We start from the raw sequence: 23,486 nt of genomic DNA, 5'->3' as shown, positions 1-23,486 counted from the left end.
ACAAAACTAAAAGCTACAGGTGAGAACAGATTTCATTAAAAACAGGTTGAGAACAAACAGGAAAGAAGAATCACCAAGGAGGATGAAAAGTTTACCATTATTTTTCCTGGAAATTTCTGGCAAATCTGACTGGTACTGAGGTGAATTTCTCGACAAATGATTTTCAGGTAGTTTCTTAGAGGTCTTCAGAGGACTGAACTCTCGCTCCTTGAGCTCAGCTACATTTTCTGAAGTTTTAATATCCGTTTCCTTAGGAAACATGTATGTCTGTATTCCTTCTTTCATATTACATTCTAAAGAAGTATTATTGACAACAATTGTGTTTTTCAGTGTGTTTTCTTCTTTATTCAATAAGTTTTTGGGAAGGGTTAAATTCTTTTGCAGGTTGACACTTATGCCACTTGCATATTTGAGGTTTATCCAGTTCTCACCCACAACTTCAGTGCAAACATCCCCTTTAAGAGCAGACGGGGAGCCCAGAGTTGAAGTCTGTTTATCCTCAGTAGTAGTGTTGGCAGTGCTGGTGACAGATGTGCTGGTTTTGTGTTTACTGTAATATACTGAGCACTTATGCTTCTTCTGAGAATGGCCATAGGTTGCTGGGCTCCTCTTTGTAGCATTCTGGATCCTGCTTTGGGGAGTGTTTATCGGAAGGCAGCTTTTCCCCCTGCCTTTATCAGAGGAGCCATAGGCTTCGAGAAAGTTCTTGCAATTGCTTCTAAATTTAAGAAGAAAAATATTTAACATAAAGGCAAACCAAATAAAACTACTTATTTGTTTCTAAGTCCATGAGAACGAGACAGAAATTGTTATTGTGCATATTAAGAAGTTCTACCTTTCCATCTTCTGATTTTCCATGAGTTTTCTGCCAGTGGGGACAATACACTAAGTCCTTACAGGCAAACTATAACAAAAGCAATACTGTGGCTGTTCACACAATGACTTAAAAGAAACTTGAAATAAAAATTTATATTACCCTAAAACAAAATCAGAAATGAATAACAAAGGTGAGAACCCTCACCACCCCCCCACAAGAATTCTTACTTGTGAGAATGGGAGCTGATTACATCCATTGGACTGTTGTTTTGCTGTGAAGAAGAGCTAGAATTTTGCCTTTGTCTGGTTTTCATGAATTCCATAAGAATGTATTGGGCTTGTTGGAAGGCTATTAATATCACACCCAACAGGGACAAACTGAGGGAGAAAGCAACAAGGTTCATTACTGCATGGGTCTGACTGCCATTAAAAAAGCTAACTTCAATCTAGGGGAGTGGTAAATGATGGATGGGAACCATCTAAAGATATGGCATTAAAATTCCAAAAGATGGGGTGGGTATAGAGAACAGGGATTTGTGGAATGATGGAAATGTTTTGGTAATGGATGGTGGTGATGATGGCAGAAAATTGTGAATGTAATTAACAGTACTGAAATATATACCTGAATGTGGTTAATGGAGAAACTTTAGGTCATATTTATGCCAACAGAATAAAAATTAAAAAAAAAATCTGTGAAACTGGACTACACAATGATACCTAAGTGATACCATGGATACAGTTACTAGCACAATTATAAGGGGAATGTGCTTTTATCAATTGTAACAAATGTACCACATCAATGCAAGGTGTTAATAATGGAGTGGTATATGAAAGTCTTGTATTTTATGCATGATTGTTCTGTAAACCCACTTTTCTGTAAAAAAAAAGAATCACTGGGATGTATGACACCATAATTTTTGACATTTCTTAAAGATTAAAAACCCTAAGTTTTAAAAAATGTATATACTTACAAGTTTGACATTATAATTCAATGTCAATTTTTTAAATTAGAGAAGTTGGTTTACAGAAAAATCATGCATAAAATATAAAGTTTCCATATACCACCCTACTATTAACACCTTGCATTAGTGTTGTAAATTTGTTACAATTAATGAAAAAGCATTTTTATAATTTTACCATTAACTATATAGTACATGGTTTACATGAGGGTTCATGTTTGTATTATACAGCCTTATGGGGTTTTTTTTTTCTTAAATTTTATTTTAGTAACATATATACAACCAAAAATTTACTCTTTTAACCACATTCACATTAAAATTCAGTCCTATTAATTACGTTCACAACGCTGTGCTATCATCACCACCATCCATTACTCAAACATTTCCATCATCCAAATAGAACTCCGTACAATTTAATCATTAATTTCCCATTCCTACCCCCACCCTGGCCCCCAGAAACCTATATTCTAGTTTCTGACTCCCATGAGTTTGCTTATTCTAATTACTTCATATCAAGGAGATAGTACTGCATTTGTCCTTCTGTATCTGGCTTATTTTACTCAACATGATGTCTTCCACATTCATCCATGTTGTTGCATGAATCAGAACTTCATTCTTTTTCATGGCTGAGTAATATTCCATTGTGTATATATATCACATTTTGTTTATCTATTCATTCGTTGATGGACACTTGGGTTGCTACCATCTTTTGGCAATTGTGAATAACACTGCTACAAACACCAATGTGTAAATATCTGTTCAAGTCCCTACTTTCAATTATTTTGGGTATATACCTGTAAGCGGGATTGCTGGGTCATACAGTAATTCTATACTTAACTTCCTGAAGAACAAACAGTCTTTCACAGCTGCTGCACCATTTTACATTCTCACTAACAATGAATGAGTGCTTCTATTTTTCCACATCCTCTCCAACACTTGTAACTTTCTGTTTTATTAATAGTAGCCATTCTGGTAGATGTCAAATGGTACCTTATTGTCGTTTTGCTTTGCATTTCCCTATTGGCTAATGATGAGCATCTTTTCATGTGTGTTTTGGTCATTTATATATCTTCTTTGGAGAAATATCTATTCAAGTCTCTCTGATTTTTTAATTGGGTTGTTCCAATTCAATTTTTAAAGACGTTTTTAGGATAAAACCACTCTAGGAGGCTCATTCTAGTCTTCTCATCTCAAATCACCAGTGCACTGAGCTACTAATAGTTACATACATTTCTTCCACCATGACTTCCAATGAACATTTATGGAACACAATTTTCTTCTGTAGTTCTATGTCCTATGAATCTCTTGCAATAAGTCTACTATTATTTTAAAGCTTACCAGTTACTACTTTACCTACTTCACATACATAAGGGTTCCCAAAGCCATATAAATTCCATTCAGTTCACATGCTTAAACTACTTGCAGGGAATTTACATTTTCATGCTGACTTCTTTACTCAGCGAGAGAAGAACAGTGGAGAAGGTGGTGGTTTACCTGACAAAGAAAACAGTGAGCCTCCAAAATGACTCCTCCCAGCTGGGTCCTGGAACCACGTCAGCACATAAGGGCAACAGGTGATGAGGGAGGGTCACATTGAGAGTGAAGTGAAATTCTAGGTCTGCTGCAGTTACAAACGTCAGTTCACGGATGACCCAGGAAGAGGTGAAGTCTGGAGTAAACCTGGCAACACAGGATTCATCTGTTTGTACTTTAATTGTCTTAATTTTAGGTACAGAACAAAATAATCATAATGACAGCAAAATTTCTTACTTCTACAATATAAATACTTATACATAAAGAACTTAAAACCTCTCACCAATGAAAAAAGTTTATTCCCCACATCTTAAAAATGAAATAAGATTAAAACCCAAAGCTTACACAATACTGATATCACGGGATGTGTTTGGATCCAGGGAAAACTGATGACAATCCAGCACTTCAAATCCATAACCTTGGCAATTATACCCATTAATTTTCAGAGATGACACAGTTATAGGAAGAGGTCCGATATTCTCAACTTTAAAGTTCTTTGTGATAGATAAAATTTGCTTGCTGTCTTTCAGTTCTAGTGAGGACCAAAAGTGATATTTAGTTTATACGAACTGCAGAATTTATTTAACATCTCTGTTTACTGAATCAACAAACCATAATCCACATTATTAAAATGTGAAAAAAATCAATATGAGGTCTAAGTAAGATTTTTATTTAATTTGTAAAATTATAGATTTTGTTAGACAACCAAAATACAACACAAATACTTAAATAGTTAAGGTCTTTCTTAAGTTAAATGCTCCGTCTAGGTATCAAAAGTAATCAAAATTGGTTGCTGATGTTCTCACAAACACTGGGGACTGACGGCTTGACATGCTGATCCCTCTGTCTTGGTGCTTGCCCCTATGAAGCTTGTTACTGCAAAGGAGAGGCTAAACCTGCTTATAATTGTGCCTAAGAGTCTTCCCCTGAGTACCTCTTTGTTGCTCAGATGTAGCCCTCTCTCTAACTAAGCCACCTTTGTGGGTGAACTCACTGCCCTCCCCCCTACATGGGACCTGACTCCCAGAGGTGTGAATTTCCCTGGCAACGCAGGATACGACTCCCGGGGATGAATCCGGACCTGGCATCATGGGATTGAGAGCATCTTCTTGACCAAAAGAGGGAAGCAAAATGAAACAAAATAAAGCTTCAGTGCCTGAGAGATTTCAAATGGAGTTGAGAGGTCACTTTGGTGAACATTCTTATGCACTATATAGATAACACCTCTGAGGTTTTAATGTATTGGAATAGCTAGAAGTAAATACCTGAAACTACCAAACTCCAACCCAGTAGCCTTGACTCCTGAAGACGATTGTGTAACAATGTAGATTACAAGGGTGACAGTGTGATTGTGAAAACCTTGTGGATCACACTCCCTTTGTCCAGTGTATGGATGGATGAGTAGAAAAAAGGGGACAAAAACAAAATGAAAAATAGGGTGGGATGGGGGGGTGATGTGGGTGTTCTTTTTTATTTTTGTTTTTTATTCTTATTCTGATTCTTTCTGGCATAAGGAGGGTGTTCAAAAATGGATTGGGGTGATGTATGCACAGCTATACGATGACATTGTGAACAGCTGATTGTACACCATGAATGACTGTGTGGTATGTGAGTATTTCTCAATAAAACTGATTTTTAAAAAAAAAGTTATCAAATACCTTTCTTTGGTTCTTTACTTATCAAAGTCTAAGGTTAAAAGTGTATTCTTATCCGAAGCCAAATTATTTGGCTTTACCAATAATCACCATGTAGTCCATGCCCCTGCCAGTTCTCTTACAAATGTGGTCCTCACTCTCATTAACCAAGAGCCATTTAAGAGGGTATATATGTGCTTCCGTGTAAATTCATCACAGCTACTAGAAACACAGCTCAAAACACTAGTAACATTAAAAGGAAATAAGCAGTTAAGCCCTTACAAATAAATGAAAGCATATTTTATATTGGGGATTAAAAAAAGGAGATACAATTTAAAAATATTTCTACAAATTTCATAATCCAAAATCTATTTCATAAAAGGGACTAATATTTTTTGTTCCATAAGTTTTTACATTACTCCTTAATTCTATCTTTCTAGGCCAGTTCCAAATAATGCAAGAAATGAATACCCTGATGAATGATTCTGAATGCAAAATGGCTAACAAATTTTTTCAAACCCAGTGCTTATTTAGCATAGCTTTCTAAAAATAAAAAACATTCTACCTAGACATTAAAACAGTGCTACAAATAATCCAACAGTTTCACCTACCAGCTTTCTCTGTAGAAAACATATTGTTAAACTAAAATGCTGTGTTTTTATGAAATTAAAAATACTAACAGGAAAATAAGACAGAATTTACCCAAAATATTTTATATCTATTGTTCAATTTTGTTTTAGTTCCTGAGGAAGTTCTTAAACCTAATTTAAATAATTTGAAGACATTTAAATGTACAACGTTTTTGGAAATTTCTAACAGAACATTTAAATAAATTTCTAAACCTGCACTGTCTCATAGAGTAGCCACTGGGATACATATGGCTGTTTAAATTTAAGTTAATGATTAAGTTAACTTAAATTTAAAATGTGCTTCCTCAGTCACACTAGTTACATTCCAAGTGCTCATTAGACCCTGTGGCTAGTGGCTACTGTACCATTTGACACAGACATGGAACATTTCACCCATCACAACAAGTCCTACTGGTCAGCACATGTTTAGTCCTCTCACTCTCCATCATCTTGGTGTGATTTTCTATGTTTAAGTAACTGATAACCAAATTAACCGCCTCATAATATTTACCTTAAAGATTCGACAGTACACTGGCAATTTAGCAATTAAACTTTATTTTTCTCTCCAGATCTATTATTTAAGTTGGATTAAATATCTGAGGTCATTGTTCTAATCCAAGGGGCACCAGTCTATATGTTAAAATGTTTGCCTGCTTTAATTATTTACATGACTACTACAGAATCCTTTTGCCCCCGGCTGTGGCTCCACGCCGTCCCCGCAGAGTGCCAAGCATGAGGACTCACGTCGATGACAGTCCATCAGAGTGGACTCGGGCACCTTAAATCGCAGCGACCCTCCCGTGCCAGGAAGTCGTCCACCCACTTTCAGTAACTCTCTTGCTCCAAATCCTTCCACACCAAGCATGTCGATAACAGTCAAGTTATTCCTATAGTGAAAGGACACACAAATAAAAAGGCTTTATAACAGAGACACAAGACTTCATCAATAGTCCCAGTTAGCAAAGATACTTTTAAAGTTTTAAAAAAGAAAATCAATTTAAATATGTGGCATCTTCTGCCGTCTCAGAGGATAAGGATGAGTCCACAGGCCAGAGAAGCTGCCAAGGCTTTTTGGAAAAGTCAAAGCCAGCTGACTACAGTAAAGATGAAAGAGTGATCATGATCATCCTTAACCCACGGACCAAGAATGTAAACCCATTGTTTTCTGATAACCAGTCAAAAGGGTGGTGACCAGACATCCATGATAAAACAACAACAACAACAACAACAAAAACCTTAAGAAATGAATTGGGAGCCACAGAGAACCTCTAACAGATTTAGACAAATTGATAAAAATGGTTTCCAGGGTGAATGAAGGGGTCTTAACAGTAATTGTGGCTATAAGAAATTCTGCCGTAGGAATACTCCTAGAAAGCAGAATTCTACTATTTCTTATGAACCAAAGAATTTAAAGTAGCCCCACAAATAACATACATATAGTCACTGGGCTGGAAGCTGGTCATCATTACTGTATACACTATAGAAGCAGAGAGAGAATTCATTTTACTTTTCTAGTTATGCAAAATACACTGAAATATCTTTACATCTTCATCTAAAGTTTAAATACCTTAACTGAATTGTTTAAAAGTCTTAATAAGCTGTTAGATGACTGATACTGTTTACAGAAAAATACTGTATGTCTATCAATATGGAAACCATCAAAACTAAACTAGCTATTATAAAAATTCAGACTTTATTTTCAAGTCTGGAGATATCTTAACCTGGGGTGAGGTAAAGTTTATCTCTGCATTTGCTACACCTTGGCTCTTCTAACAAGAATGGTTTAAAATGAAACACATCACTCAATGGGGCATTAGGGAATATCAGTTAAAATGCTTAAGAGGACAAACTCTTTGAAGAGCTTTATTTTACCACATTTTATTACTAGTAGCATTCACTTACAGAAAAACAAACTCTTACATATTAAACAAACTCATATATTAATGGAAGTTCAGAATAATATCTTTGCCAGTTAATCCAATACTAGAAAGACTTTAAAAATTACAAAAATGTCATTTATTAGAAATTAAACGTGTTATACTTTTCTCCAAGGCAGAGGCTTCAACATGGATCTGAATTTACTGTAAGTTTTGAAAGAAGACTCTCAATAAAGACAAAGAAAATTTCAGAATGAAAAACATTTAGCTACTTAAAGTTAGTAATAATTGCAATTTAAAAAGAAGAACAAGTAAAAAGCATCAATGGGCCCAAAGAAGCACTTTTTCTACTGTCATTAGGGGCAATGGAAAATTCCAGGGGCCAGATAGAGATATGAGAGTGGCGTAAGTTCAAACCACTGCGGACTGAAAATATTTACAACAGTGTTTCAATTATTTTTCTAAGGACAAAGAAGTAGGTAGTGTGTGTTCTGCCTTCTGTGACAGCGAGAGAAGAGGTGCTTTGGGAAATGCACGCTGCCTTTAATAGATGAACACACTTCCCTATTGTACGGGGGAGGAAATTGAGGTACAGGGAGATTGTGTGTCACTGAAGGCCTGACTGAGAAATAATCAACTATTAGTTAGAGAGACAGGTATTCTTGAGGAAGACATCTAGACAGATGAGTTAGGGGAGAAGAAATTAACAGACCCTGTGATGGAGACATACCTACCTGATTAGTATAAGTGAGGCTACTTTTCCAAAGTCAGTTGGTGTGAAAACTACACCAACCCTTTTCATTTCTAAAGGCTGCAAATGTAAGTGGAGGATGCCAAACCTGGATTCTTCAGAATGCATACCCTGAAAATTATTAATAAATATAATTAAACAAATCCTGTAAAACAAGTTTCCATGTCCATTAAGTGCATCTTAGACTACAAACATGATTACTTTTCTTTTAATGTCCAGATTTGAAACAACCCCACCCCCCACCCCCCACAAGCAACCTGTTGAGCTTGTTTATCCTCAAAGTTCACAGCAACAGTTCCCAAGCCACAGCTGAGAAGTATCAGCAGAGGCTGCAGGACAGCCTGACAGGGATACTGAAACGATTTACTCCAGGCTTGGGAGTTGGGGCTTGAACTAGCCTTCTATGTAAAGATGCTTTGAGTGTGAACCTCAGTTAGAAAACAGAATAAATGGCCTCTGTCTGAATGCTGCAGGGATCTGCCAAGACTGTCCACCCACTGTTGGACAACCTTAAGTTCTCCTAATCTGGGATTTAAGTCTATACAGAAATCATCTTTATTATACTTAAGTGTCTCCAGTCAGAAGAAAGATGTTTATATATAAACACTGTCCTTTATTCTTAACAAGATTTTTATAACTTTCTCTGAATAACTCTATCTTCCAAATTTAATATTCAAGATTTAATTCTTTATCATTGTGGTAAAAAGACTTTTCCCTCTTCCCACTGCTTTTCCTAGTTCCCTGTCACTAAAACAATGTATTAATTTCTTAGAGCTATACCCATGTAATCTGCAGGGTAATATTTCACTTTCCTATGTTTTCAATTTTAAGAATTCTTTTGATTTTTGTTTGCATTTCCCATACTATATGAAAGAAGAATGGTGATGGTATTTGATTTATTAGAATTATAAACTTCATGAGGGGAGAAACTCTGCTTTATATAAAATATTCATGTTGAAGAAAAAGCTGATGGCTTTTGGTATTAAAATTGTAACAACAGCACCATTTATTAAGTGGTTCTTACATGCCAGGTACTGGCATATAATAAGGTATATAAAATAATTGCCCAGAGGCTTAAGAATTGTACAGAAATCCTGTTTCTACAGAAGGGGTGAATAACACAGAAATTGGGTAGCTCACTAGAGCCATAAAGCCAGTTTAATAAAAGTAGACCTTTTTAAAATGTATTGGTTTTAACCTTCTCTTGCCCTAAAAAGAACTTGAGGGGATCAGGAATCTTCAGAGAATTATAAAATTCAGGGGTTTCAAGTGTATGGTTTTTTTAATATAGCTTTGCTTCAACTGTTATTTCTTCACTCATATGAATCTAAGACCTCAAATTAAAATAATTTACAACTAATGTGAACCATCACTCCTGTTGCATTAGTTAACTGGGAAAATCTCCTATGTATACTTAATACCTAGAGAATAAAAATAAGAGCGCCACATAAAGTCGGTGCTTTAAATATAAATAGTGAAGCCCATATGTTATCTAGTTTGTCAGCATTCTTTTTCCTGTCTAAAGATGACATCTACCTGGTAAGGGCAAGCTTTGGTGAGCTGAAATTCACCAGTGGTAAAATTAATCATCTGCATATCAGCACCAAACCTATGAAGAAAGAAACAAATGGTTAAAATTGCATTCAGATCTGTCAGTAAAGAAAAAACATAAGAATGTGTGTGTATATATATATTTATATACATATGAGCACATTTAATATACACGTGAGCACACACGTCAGTACTATATCGCAGGCCCCTGCACCATACCTGGCATATTGTAGGGGCTCAATAAACACTGTTGAATGAATGACTTTTGTAGTCAATAATATAAAGCAGCATATGGTGACAAACGAAACATGAAGCAAGTTTTTTTCCTCAAAATGGTTCATAGCTATGGAACCTGAAAGGCAGTGATTATTAACTGAAGGTAATTTTTCCTCCAAGGAATTTGGCAATGTCTGGAAACATTTCTGGTGGTCACATCTGAGGAAGTGCTACTGGTACCGAGTGGGTAGAGGCCAAGGATGCTGCTAAACATGACTTCAATGCACAGGCCAGTCCTTCCCTGGCCCCCACACAAAAAAATTATCCAATCCAAAATGTTAACAGTGCCAAGGCTGATGAACCCTGGGGTAAGGTAGCTCTTCCAAAACCATGATAGTATGAAAATAAATTAATTTATAACAGACATGAACTAATACTATTATAATCTTACCTTTTTAAACCCTAGATTTAGAAAATATGGAAATAATAAACTCATTTCTTGTGTTGCCCAGTGATAAACATGATTTAGATTCTAAATTTTAGGAGCACAGATGAAAAATCATGATGATAAAAGTTCCCTAACAAAAGGAAAGAATATTCTGCGGGGAAATGGACTTGAGGAAGTACCACTGAAGATTTCACGTAACAGTACCAATAATTCTCAGCAGATTACATGTACCAAGGGGCTTGGTGATCAAGGCCCACAGATTAATGGCTAAATACTCTGTACATCCACATACAAGTCTTGGGTGAAAAAAGCGAAGGACTCTAAATAATTCTGGATTGTAACAGTATTTCCAAAACAGCCCACCATCAGAAAGTCTTCATATGACCAGGTAAATTACCATTTGTGGAGCAGGCGCACTGCAGCTTCAGGTTTAGGATATAAGGAGACAGGCAGGAGCTGCAAGGAGACTGGCAAAGAAGAAGGGTTCTTCACCATAAAGTACTTCACCTAGAGATGGGGAAAGGAAAAGGGAAATGAAAACCCTGAGAAAGATACAACATCTCTCCTGAGGTATTCTTGCCAAAAAAACACATGACCTGAATCTAATCACAAAGAACCATCACACAACTCAAATTGAGGGGTATTCTGCAAAATAATGGCTTATACACTTCAAAAAGGTGCATCAAGAAAGACAAAGAAAGGCTAGGAAGATGAAAGGAGACCTGACAAAGAAATGCAAAGTGAGATCCAGGACCAAAAGAAAAGATGCTATAAAGTAATCAGTGCAATAATTGGAAAAATTTGAATATGAGCTGCAGATCAGATAACAGTATTATAATTTATGTTACATTTTCTGATTTTGATAATTATACTCTGGTTATATAAGATGTCCTTGTTCTTAGGAAATTCACACCTAACTATTTAGAGGTAAGATGGCATAATGTCTGACACATATCCTCAAATGGCTTATAAAAAATGTATGTGTAGAAAGAGAAAGAGAATGATAAGGTGAATTTGGCAAGACATAAAACTGATGAATCTTTGTGAAGGGTAACTGGGAGTTCTTGGTACCATTCTTGAAACTTTTTTGTAAGTTTAAAATTATTTCAAAATAAGAAGTTGAAAAAAAAATCTTAGGGTGTCTTCCCTGAGAAGTTTAATGAGCACCTGATGAGGTATAAATTATAACTCAGATCATTTTTACTAATCATTATTTTGGGATCTATGAATAATATAGGCAAGGCTATTATAGTCCTGAATCACGGGACAAAAGAAACTCTTATTTTTTTTAATCAAATTTTAATTATCTGAAGAATCCCTTCTAATAACTGTTAAAGTTTGTGACTCAAGTGAAACTCCTGGAAAGCACATATTTAATTCACAGGAATGACCACATTTCCACATAAACTCCCAACAGTTTCCAGGGAGAGGCAGACAAAAGTCATCATATCTCATCCCAAGAGAAAAGCACCACATTTTCTCAAGAGTCCTGATACCATGATGCAAGGCAAGCATAAGCATAAAAATCTATCAAGGTAGAACCTTTTAAGAAACAGCTCATTTTCAATTTTGTTTCCAAAAATAGAGGAAGAAAAAAATGATCTTGGTTAATTTAGTACTAAAATTAGTTGAAAATGGAGTCACTAAGTATACATGTATTTTCTATAACCAAGTTATTAAAACAAATAATCCACTCATGAGTTTTAAGGGTCTAAAGAGTAAAATTATTTTAGAACTAAGGCCTTTCAGTCTAATAATGATTTGTCCAACATACTCGACAAGATAGTTATAGGAATAAGAACTCAATAACTCGTCAAATGCTGGATCAGTATTTTAAGAAAAATTTATCTAGATTACGAAACAATGATATCTGGAATCATAAGAGAAAATAAATTTCATAAATATTCCTGAACAAGTGTTCATTAAAAATTAAATATAAAAATAAACAAAAGTAACTAACATCAGGGCACTGTGGCAGACAGTTAAATGACCTGACCTCCACTTCTAGCCCTCTTCTTTTCCAGCCTCTTAAACTCAGGGGTGTCTGTGTGATATAGTTCTTGCCAGTGAGAAGTAAGTGGAAGTCTGCTGCTGTCACCTCTTTCCCTTGGCCTTCTTCCTGCCACTCTTACTTGACAGAAGCAGCACACACAAAAAGGAAGGCAACACACAAAGAACAGAGAATAAACAGACAGAAAGCCTCAGTCCCCGGTAGCATAACAGAGCCACCACACCAGCTTTGGACTTCTCTTCTCTGAGCTTCTTGTTACAAAACAAATTCCCCTGTACGCCAGTGTTAGTCAAGATTTTCATTGCTGTCTTCAGTTGAACTGAACATAAACTTCACAAGCAAAATGCACTTGCAATGCAGCACACACAACAATGACTTTTGGTCTATTTAGAGTTTCACTTCTTACTGTGATCTTTTGACACCTCCCTACTATGTCAAATAGCATATGGGTGTCGCTTAAAGTGAATATAAATTAATTAATATTGGCTAAAACTATATCCCAAAGTGAAAATACCCTGGTACACTGAAAAAACAAGAGTTTGTTGGTCCCTGACAAAGAGGTTAAAAGACACATTATCCTCACCACGCTCTTCCTAAGGGCAGTTGCACTGAAGTTTAACACAAGGCCAGGCTCTGCGATTAAACGAGGCAAAAAGGAAACAAAAGATTCTGACTCCTTGGATTTCTTCAAGTGGGAAAACCGAGTCATTCCTAAAACATTCCTCCTGTTTAATTGATAAAGAAAGAAATTATTACAAAAAATAACTTTGACATTAAAAAAAAGGAAAATCTCTAAATACCACTCCCACTAAAAGGAACAAGGGCTTCTTAGAGGGGAAAATGGCTTATTCTATGTTTGGGGAAAGGGAAAGTACCAGATAAGCCTAGAACATCCTATTGTACAACAAAGCAAGGAAGTGCTCAATGATTGAGGGAAACATGTCAAAAGGACATAGAAGCTTGAAGAGGTGCCCACCAGTCAAAGCTGGGACTAGAGCATCAAATACGAAATTTGGCATTGCAAGTAACAACAGTAAAGCTATTACAACACACTGACTAAAGAATCCATGAATCCACAGTTATGCTAAAAAAAAAAAAAAAAGTAGAGAGAGAGGTTCTTTTTTAAGAATATCTTTTAATAATTACAGAATGAACAAAATAATAACAAAAATCACCATTTAGTAGCCACTGATCTAGTAACTGATTCAGGCAAACATTATCAATGGATGCTAAAAACCACTGGGTAAAACAATCTTAGGAAACAAGACATTTATACAATCTCAAATTATCACCCCAAATATTACTTATTGATTGCAAAGGGAAAAAGTTATCTTTATAATGGAGAGATCTGTCACACATCCCCTAAACCAAATGATTAAACTTAGCAATGCCAGTAATGGGACAAATTGATATTATGTCCCTCCTGATATGATGTAATGATGCAACTAGACTGCAATTCTTGCCAAAATTGTAAATTTAAGGAAATAATCAGAAAATATCAGACTATGGGACATTCTATAAAACAACTGACCTACACTCACAAAAACGTCAACATCATGAAAGATGAATAAAGGTGGGCACCCTAGTTAAAGAAACTAAGGAAATATGCATGTTCTCTGAGTGGATCCAAGATTTTTTAAAAGGGGAAAAAAACACAATAACTATAATGGATGATTTCGGAGTCAACTAGGGAAATTTTAATATGGACTGCATATTACAGAACACAACTGCATCAATGTTAAGTTTTGGGATATAATAATGATGGTGCAGTTATATGTAGTAGAATATCCTTCTCAGGAAATAAATACTAAAGTATTGAGGGATGAAGTATCAGGATATCTACAGCTTATTTTCAAATAATCCTAAAAAAGTGTATGTGTTCATATATATAGATAGATAGATATAGATGTATGTAGAGAGATAACAAGCAAAGGTGGTACAATGTGAACTGGTGAATCTAGATGAGGAATAGATAAGTATTCACTGCACTATTTTACTGAGCCTGAAATCTGTCAAAATAAAAAGCAGGGGAGAAATATCAATTATTAAGAATCCAGTACTGCAAGTTTAGTCAAATACTATGTAATTGAGTCTCCCCATTGCTGAATAAAGGAAATGAAGAAACTTGAAGACCTACCTGCAGACGTCACCATTTTTTAATTTCTTCCATCTTTCATACAATTTATTTGCAAGTTCGGAATCTACATCCCAGGTAGACCGATCCAGAGAAAGGCTCCCTTGCCAATTAGGAATTTCTAAAAGTCAGATCAGATTTAGTATTTAGATTTACAGAAAATACAATTCAATTAGTGACTAATGCCAAGCACTGACTATAAAACTGTTCAAAGCGAGAGGACTATAGGGTAAATAAATGCCCCTTCTTCCTCTGATTGCTTTACTAAAAGTCCCCTCTAACTCAATGGCAAATGATAAACCAAATCAAACAAACATGTGTAAAACAAAATTAAATCAATTTATGTAAAGGTAACGTAAAAGACACGTGGCTCATGAATACAGCCTGAAACAAGTTACAACTATATCTGGATCATTTTTAACAGCTCAGAATCGAAAACATGTAAATGCTAATTATCTGAGTCTTTCAGGTAACTCCGTAGAGTGCTGATGAACACACAGTGATTCTCAAAAGATGGGGCACAGACGAGACACTGAGCCGATATGAGGTGCGTATTTATAAACCGGTCTGTGTTCACCTCACCCTCTCTACTTATCTGTTCTGTCTTGTCTGTGCTAAAGAAGGTATCAGGAAGAAAAAATAAGAATCCCAATCAAGAAATCTCTGTATTTTAGCAATCAAATATTTTAATCAATCAAAAGTTGGAAAGAAGACCAGAAACTGCTTTTATATCAACACTACGACCTTCCGCTTCACACAATGACCAGCATCCCCACTGCCAGGATGTTTATGTTCCTGTACCTGAACTGTTCTAGCTTAACTCAATGCAATTCCAAATTGTTTTTAACCTCTAGTCTGCAGTTTTATAAAAGAAATCAGAGCCTTTGAATTTTTCTAGGCAACAAGGATGCCATGATGATCAAGGAAATAATGTATATGAAAAAATCCTTTATGAAAGTATAAGCTACTAAATAATAAAGGGGCATTAATTATAAAAGTACCTCATGTTTTTGGAGGACTCAACAAAAACAATCATGCCCTCTAATCATAGAATGTGATACAATTACTTATAGAACTAACTATTCCATCTACTAATGCTGATTTTTTCCTCACTACTTTTCCCCCCAAATCACACAGTTCTTCAAAAAGCCTAAGGGTAAAATACTTACCTGCTTTTGATTTTCCCATGAAATAATGCATGCCACAATGTGCTATCACTTCAAAACCCAGACTCCCTTCCTAGATTGAAAAGTAATATATGAATAACTTAAAACACAACACTAAACATAAAAATCCTAATGCACTAAAATGAGCAGACATTGGCCTCCACTCAGTGAACTTCCCTTTAACCAGATGCCAACCAACTAGAACTTAAAAATTTCCTGGTTTCCCTTATCCTCTATGGAGGGATACGAGCTGTCTCTGACAGGAAGGATGACTACAGTGGATTCTGTTCAATAATAATGACCATAATGATGACTTGGGGGCTCATGAGACACAGAGCTGCCTTCTGAATTGAAGATTAAATTAGTGTCGGGACATTTTTAGTGCTATTTTTATAACTGTACTCTAATCCTCTGAAAATTGGTAAGTCAATCAATAGTAACTTCTAGCTGATCAGAACATTTAAATGAAATGTCTCATTTCCTACAAGTTGGAGAGCACAGACTTGCTAGTTCTACACATACCTGAAACCTGTCTGCTCCCTCCCATACTCACTCTTCTTATATGCATCTCTTGATTAGAAAAAGGAACTTTCTAAGAAATTGCCCCTGCTCAAAATACAGATGAATGGAATTAACCTTATGTTTTTTCACCTTAATTGCAGAAGTCCTATCCTTAAGCTTATCGTTAAACGTGAGGCATTTCTAACTATGAAACACCAAGGCTAGCGAGAAAAATCATAAAGATGGTTGCATGAATGTCTCAGTGAAAAATTAGAATCCAGTGTTATACATAATAGCTTGGATCAAAAAACAAGCAATAATAATAACTAACTGAAAATAAATAAACATTAAGGAAAAAAATGAGACATGTTTAAGATAAGATCTAAGCTAAACAGAATTTGCCCAGATTTTAGAAAGTACTTTTTTAGGCTTTAGATTTGGCCCACTAAGGAAATTCAAAGAATACAAGCAACTGAGAGTCACTTAACAGAGGTCTAAATAAAGCATTTAACCATCTGATTTATTTGAAGGCATGGCAACTATCTATTAACATCTCAACTGTTTTTTACAGCAAGCACATATTCCTTGCTCTGCAAATTCTGGAAATAAATGAAAGTGAGATTTACTAATCTACTTGTATTGTGTTACTTGAGTCAAGAAACGCAAATTACTTTTTGAAAAATATAAACTCTTTCCGAATACAGATTATGGTGTCTAAGATTGGCCTGGTAAATCCTTCAATTTCTTAAATAGGCTTGAAGAACATGCACTTAATCCAGTTAGTAAAACCCAAACACCATAAGTTTTTAAAAGAAACATTAGTTATTAAGAAAATTACACGTATAGTGTTGTAAACAATACCTTGGTTGGTGCTGAGTAAATCTGTAGAGGTATTGTAAAAATGGCACCTATGTTTGTAGTCAAAAATACATTGGTGAATATATTTATGGCAATGTCTTTAACAGCAAGTTTCAAAGAAAATATATTCCAACAGCCTGGAGGTAGAAATAAAGGGCCAGTGAAATTCAGAATCTAAAAAGAAAAGAAGCAAGAAAAATTACTTTCCTAACACTAATTATGATTACAATTATTATAAAGTATGATGTTAAAGTTCCCTAGAAAATATAAAATTCTTTAGAAACATGTAATTTTACTCAATTATTTTCAGGTCAAGGATTGAAATACTTTTCATGAATAACAGGTTTCAAATTGTTTAACTTGCTACTGTTTTTAAATTCCACAAAAGTAATGTAGAAATTTTTATAGGTGGTATTTTGCAAAAACCTACAATTTTTTCATGAGCAGACTTAATTTTACTAAATACAATCCTTCCAGTATAAATTACACAATAAAATGCTTCAGAATAATAGTAAAAGCAAGTACACAAAGGATATATTCTGATCCCTTTGAACTCCTTGAACAATAGTTAAAAACAGAACAAGCAAAACCCAAAAGAGTTCCTAAGTAATGCTGAAAACGTTAAAAGAAAAATGTTTGCTTTACAATCATGATAGAAGACTGAATTTTTTAAATACTTAATTCCATAGCATCTGATCTTAAAGCTTAAAATATGCTAAATAAAACTGGAAGAAAAATGCTATATATACCTTTAAAATGTGCTTGGTCTCCTTGGAAACAAACACATCCTTTAATACAATACTATGGTCAAAATGATTGAGATACCACATTGACCAAACTCCCGATGTGTTCTCGTGGGTCTCTATGTGAAACTGGGTTGTGGAAGAGTCCATTCTAAAATACCTGTGGACAGAGGACACGCATGCTGTCAGCCCTGGTGCATGACACCGTCAGCACACTGGTGAACACAAGGAAGGGCACCCCGTTCAACCTTCTTGCTCACACGTGGAACCACTGGAGGCCGGAGGGGAAGCAAGTGGGCTGTGACCAGGCCAGCACACAGAAGCCCCCTAGGCAAGACCAGGACCAAAGGCAATGCAGACACAACAACTAAGCTTCTTCCCCACCTGCCTGGCCGCCTGGCTAGGCTGGCTGGGGAAACCTAATTTAGGAACTGAATTATTCAGCTTCCTCTTCCCCATCCTGCTAATAGCCCTTTCAGCGCTGGTTATCAATGCTAATGGATGGGAAGGAAAGTCCAGAAAAAAAAAAATTGAACAAGTCACACAGGTTATATTTTTAAATCATCTCTAGAGGAAAAAAAAAAATCATACGATTTCAGGAAAAAGAGAATTAACCTACCCTTGACCCACAGGAGAGAAGAGGCATGCTTTTAGTGTTGGAGTGTTTTTTATTTTCTTCACATCTTCTGCATAAATAATTCCACTGCCACATGACGTAGCTATTTTGAGGTATAAAGAAATAAATGTGAAGCATAAACACCTTTTCTTTAATTAGGTCTGAACAAAAGTAAGGTATATATAATTTTTTAATTACTTCACTCTTTTTGTCTCCAGTTTCACTCAGTTAAAATAACATATCACATAGAAATGGTAAAATCTTTTTCAAAAGCTCCCATCTACCTTTCTTCTTTACTAGTTTGTTGCCAATTAAATGGAAATTGCTATCTGTCTGTCTTTCCTCTTTTTGTTGTTGTTTTTTTAAACTAAACCTCTCATTTCTTCTCTTGGGAAAAAATAAGTTAAGAGTCAAGACTTTGCATGTTTTCCTTTACAAAGATCTGTCTTCACCATAAATAAGAGGAAATTCTTTAGATCTGCCAGAAATGACAAAAGTGAAAAACAAAGCTCAACTGGGTGGGGTGGAAAGGAGCATGTCTCCACATGAGTAAGAAAGGAATAAAACCTAAATAGTAAAAAGGAGCTTTACAGTAAAAAGTGAGAATGCATTTCAAAACATTGCTGATTTATCAAAACAATACTTTAGCCATCTAGCTCTTAATATTAAATCAGTGGTACTGAATTTCTTAACTTTGATGCTAATACTAATTGTTGTTTTTAAAGCTATACATATGGTCCAAAATAAAAATTCAAACACTAACAAAAACAATGTGAAAATAAAGTGTACCTGTTTTCTAGCTTCCCGATTATCTTAGACAAAGGAAACAACTCTTAGCAGTTTCTGAGCACCCTTCCAGGAATTCTATGCATATACAAGTACACAGATACTCTTTTTAAGAAAACTAAATATACACACACAACTTGCATTACATGTCTGTGTGTGCTTTTTAATAGCTATAGAGTATACTGCCCTGTGGATGAACTACAATTTAATCAGTCACTTATTGATGGATGCGTAGCTGTTCTGCTATCACAAACAATGAACATTTCTGTACACCTTTGAATACATGTATGAGTATATATGTAGAATAAATTCCTATAATGGGAGTTAAGGATCAAAAGCCACATATGCACATTTTAAATTTTCAGAGACTGCTAATTTTCCCTCCAAAAAAGCCTATATCAATGTACACTCCTGTGGAAAATACATGTTTTTTTCCCCCAATTGTTACCAACCCCAAATATTAGCAACCTTTTTGATCTTTATTAATCTAAAGAAAGAAAAAAAAACTGTATCTCACTTGTTGCTTTAATCTACGTTTCTTTAAATATGAGTGAGGCTGGACCTGTTTTCATTGTTTAAAAGCCATCAGTATTTCTTTACCTATATGAAATTCTTGTTCTAATGTAAGAACCTAAAGACAGGGTTGGGTTGTATTCATCAGACATCCTGCATCACATTCTACACAAAGAAACAAAACTGAGGCAGTACAATCACCTTATCTGTGAAAGCAGCACCTCCACCTTACTTATTCTGGCCTTTCAAATCAACTGAGTTAAGCTTTAAACTGGAAATCCTCATTTGCAGCAGAGTAAGAGTGGCATCAACCATTGTTTTTACCATCATACTACCTCTTACAACAACTAAGGCAGTGACATTGAAACCAAACCCATTTATTTTCTTAAATCCATGCCTAATCTGTAGTTATAACTCATTTTATAGAAAGAACTGCCATCATAACAGCTAGATAATGAAAATAAAAAGACAATTTCAAATATTTTTAAAATCTGTACCTTTGCAAGTGAGAGAGGCAATTTTTGTAAAGTTTGTTGTAGAAGTAGGGAGGAATACTGGTTCAAACTGCAGAGACAGAGCATCTGTCTGTGAGAAATGATGTACATCCTACAACAAAAAAGGATCCACATTACTAGTTTCAGCTGTCAGAGTATTTGATCCAATTCGGATCAACTCTACCAAAATACCAAGTAGCAAAGACTGACCCATGTAGCAACTGCTCAGCAGATGTGTCTGTAGCAGCACTGAGAAGATGCTGACAAATGGCATACGAATATGGGGTCAAGCAAGGGAAAACAGGTTTAAGTTAAAACAAAAGGGTACAGAAACAAGTGTTGCTGTACCTGGTCCTGAAAAACCCTTAAGTACTGCAATTAAATTCACAGCTGTAATTTCAAAATGTACTTTACTTAAGCATGTACAATTACCTGTATCCATATAAGGTTGTTTCCTGAATGTAATATATACATATTTACTGCAGAATCATCTGTCCGAAAGAATCAGAGCAATGAGATTAAAACAGAGCATTTCATTCTCACACCTTAATGTAGTAATTAAAATATCACATGACACATCTCTATATTTCAACACTAAAAATGAAACTAAGCTGTTTTTTTGGTTTGTATTCTTTTAAGTTACAGGAATAAGTATACTTGCTAAAAGATTTACCTCTCCACATAAACCATCTAAATAATGAAGAATTACCAGGAGAGAAATGCTGACTTTAGGCCACACTACCACTCCTCTGGGTGAAACTAACCAACTAGGCCTCTTCAAATAAAGCTGTCTTCCTGTTGGTTAGACAGCCCCTTATTTCTTTATTTAGACAGACACATTAGAGAAGATCAAAACCCTGGGATCCAAAAATACAGGTTTCCTTTTGACCCTCACCAAAGAAAAAAAAAAGTTCCCCTACAAGGGTCTTCCCTACATCAATGTCCTCCTAACCATTATGGGAATCACATATATAATAAAAATCTGAGGACAGGAAAGCTCTACTGCTGATCCATCACTACTACAGCCAATTGTAAGCACTGGAAAATAAACCAAGTTTGACTGACAATTAACACTGCCAGTATAAAGCTATACTGTGGTACCATTTCTTTCTCTCTGTGTGTATGTATACACACATACAATATATATTCACACACACATTAACATCCCAGAATCATATTTATGATAGATTAAAAAACAATAAATCCTACATGATAAACTTCATGGTTCATACACTGCATCTCCCACAAAAGTCCTAAAAAAGCTAAATCAATGTACGTTATTTCTGTCAAGTAGGGCATGCATTCTCAAGACAAAATTTACAGAAATGAACACTAAAATTCATTCATCTTGTTGGGCATCCAGGAACAACCAATATCTAATAAACTATTAAAAATAAAAACAACATGATTTGTTCAACTGAATTTCTACAAATCAGTAAAACTTGGACCAGAGACACAGACTTCAAATATTTTGTGGATGCTTATATTAACTGTCATGCCCTTTTAATTTTTCTACTATGTCCCAAAGGCTAGAAAAATTATTCCAGAATAAACTCAGAATAGTTTACAGCTGCCATTTACTTCCCCCCAAATCATAAGCAGTTGCAGATTGAGAACCAATAATTAAAAAGAACAAAGGCTCTTTGTCTTGTTTGCTCTGATACCACTATCCATAATAAATGTTACCGAACGATGATGCAGTTTAGCATAAATACGTTGTAAAAAAAATTTCAAAAGTTCACCTTACCTGAAGTCTCCGATTTATCTGTAGCTACATAAACAACAGAGAGATGATCTAACAAATCTTGTGTGTTCTCTTGAAATTCTTTTGAGGAGTTTAACATTGTTATAATTATGCTCATTTGTAGCCGTAAAACATCATCAGATTCCAGATAACAACTCTGAGATCCAAGGGAGGAGGCAAAAAAAAAAAAAAGGAACAACTTAAAAAAAATAATTTGATCTTTGTGGTTTCAAATTTTAGAAAAAAGTACTTAAGGAAAGGGCATGTGTATCTAGGAACAGAATGTTCTGTTTTATTTTTGTTTTTAAGCAAAGAAGCAGCAAGGAAGGCAAGGAGAAAACACTAAAATATTTTACCTTTAATTGGTGGCACACTTTATTATGTAAACTACATTCCAGTTGCACCTGCAAGAGGCTAGTATTAGTGGTTCCTGCCTAAAAGAAGAAAAAAAGGGGGGGGGGGCACTTAAAAGAGAAGCAAAAGGCTTGATCTTGTATTTAACAGTAAACAATCTATAATTTATTTGTTCATAAACTATGTTTATTCTCTCACTCATTTATTCATTGAACACATACTTGAGTATCTACTAACTACTGGCATTATCCTATTTACTGGAAATACACCAGCAAATAAAACAGACAAAAATCTGAACTGTCACTGAGCTTACAGTCTAATAGAAATCATAAGCTCTTTCTTGGGTAACATGAATATTCCTGTTATGGCAATAAGCAGGCAAATATGTTCTAAATATACTCAAGAACTCTGTAGTTTGGCATTTCTTATATTTGTTGAACATTTTGTTTAAACACAGAGGAATCCCCTTTTATTTGACCCCGAAGACAAACAAAGCCATAAGAGAGGTCCAAAATTCAACTGGGTATCATTTTTAATATCTGGAATAGCCACGGATATGAGAAAGTATATAAGACGCATACAGGCTCCCGCCAAGTTCAAAGATCTTAGTCACATGAGATGATACTCACGTACCTTAAAGACAAAGAAATACAAAATCCAATTAAGGGATAGTCATTGGGTGGGAGGCTGGAGGCTAGACGCTACACATGTGTAAATGCACAGAAAAGCTAGGTAGTGCAGCATGTGAATCAAACGGACCTGGCCATGAGATAACTTCTAAGAGTCATGTCACTATCAAAGTGATTATAAAAAGGTGCTCAGCCTGGCAGCCACAGTCAGAACAACAAGTAACTCCAGCAAGGTAAGAAGGCATTCCCAAATCCTGGAATGACATAGCTGTGGGTAAGCATTTGTTGACCCCAGGAAGGTTTATTAAGTAGAATCGCCACAATTATGTTTAATTTATTAGATGTATAAGAATTATCTAAGTACCTTACCATTTTTAACTGCTTTAATCGTCATTCAGGCAATGAAAATACAAAAAGGAATAAAACAGAATACCATTTTTAGAAGCAGTTAAAATATTTAAGGTGTTTAAACTTAGAAATGGGACCATACATTCATCAAGGCTCTTTTAAAAATTGTATTGTT

At 35.2% G+C, this 23,486-nt stretch overlaps 1 protein-coding gene across 3 annotated transcripts in view; it reads right to left on the bottom strand.

The window, feature by feature from the left end:
• The window catches only part of TMEM131L (transmembrane 131 like), a 161,306-nt gene that overhangs the window by 34,157 nt on the left and 103,663 nt on the right, over positions 1-23,486 (bottom strand). For all 3 annotated transcript variants that reach the window (XM_037830856.1, XM_037830858.1, XM_037830857.1), the window contains 18 exons: positions 22,337-22,414; positions 21,984-22,137; positions 20,669-20,727; positions 20,240-20,348; positions 18,447-18,546; positions 17,834-17,987; positions 17,088-17,258; positions 15,729-15,798; positions 14,563-14,680; positions 13,009-13,150; positions 10,812-10,921; positions 9,736-9,808; positions 8,183-8,310; positions 6,316-6,458; positions 3,654-3,840; positions 3,270-3,455; positions 1,045-1,194; positions 96-718 (listed from right to left, as the gene is read on the bottom strand). In XM_037830856.1, coding sequence (XP_037686784.1) covers positions 96-718; positions 1,045-1,194; positions 3,270-3,455; positions 3,654-3,840; positions 6,316-6,458; positions 8,183-8,310; positions 9,736-9,808; positions 10,812-10,921; positions 13,009-13,150; positions 14,563-14,680; positions 15,729-15,798; positions 17,088-17,258; positions 17,834-17,987; positions 18,447-18,546; positions 20,240-20,348; positions 20,669-20,727; positions 21,984-22,137; positions 22,337-22,414 — 2,755 coding nt within the window. The remainder of the gene's footprint in view (positions 1-95; positions 719-1,044; positions 1,195-3,269; positions 3,456-3,653; positions 3,841-6,315; positions 6,459-8,182; positions 8,311-9,735; positions 9,809-10,811; positions 10,922-13,008; positions 13,151-14,562; positions 14,681-15,728; positions 15,799-17,087; positions 17,259-17,833; positions 17,988-18,446; positions 18,547-20,239; positions 20,349-20,668; positions 20,728-21,983; positions 22,138-22,336; positions 22,415-23,486) is intronic.

This window comes from Choloepus didactylus, chromosome 3 (genome assembly GCF_015220235.1).
Source record: "Choloepus didactylus isolate mChoDid1 chromosome 3, mChoDid1.pri, whole genome shotgun sequence".
Classification (NCBI taxonomy): Eukaryota; Metazoa; Chordata; class Mammalia; order Pilosa; family Megalonychidae; genus Choloepus; species Choloepus didactylus.
The sequence above is the reverse complement of the archived record's forward strand: the minus strand, read 5'-3'. Positions and strand labels throughout refer to the sequence as shown.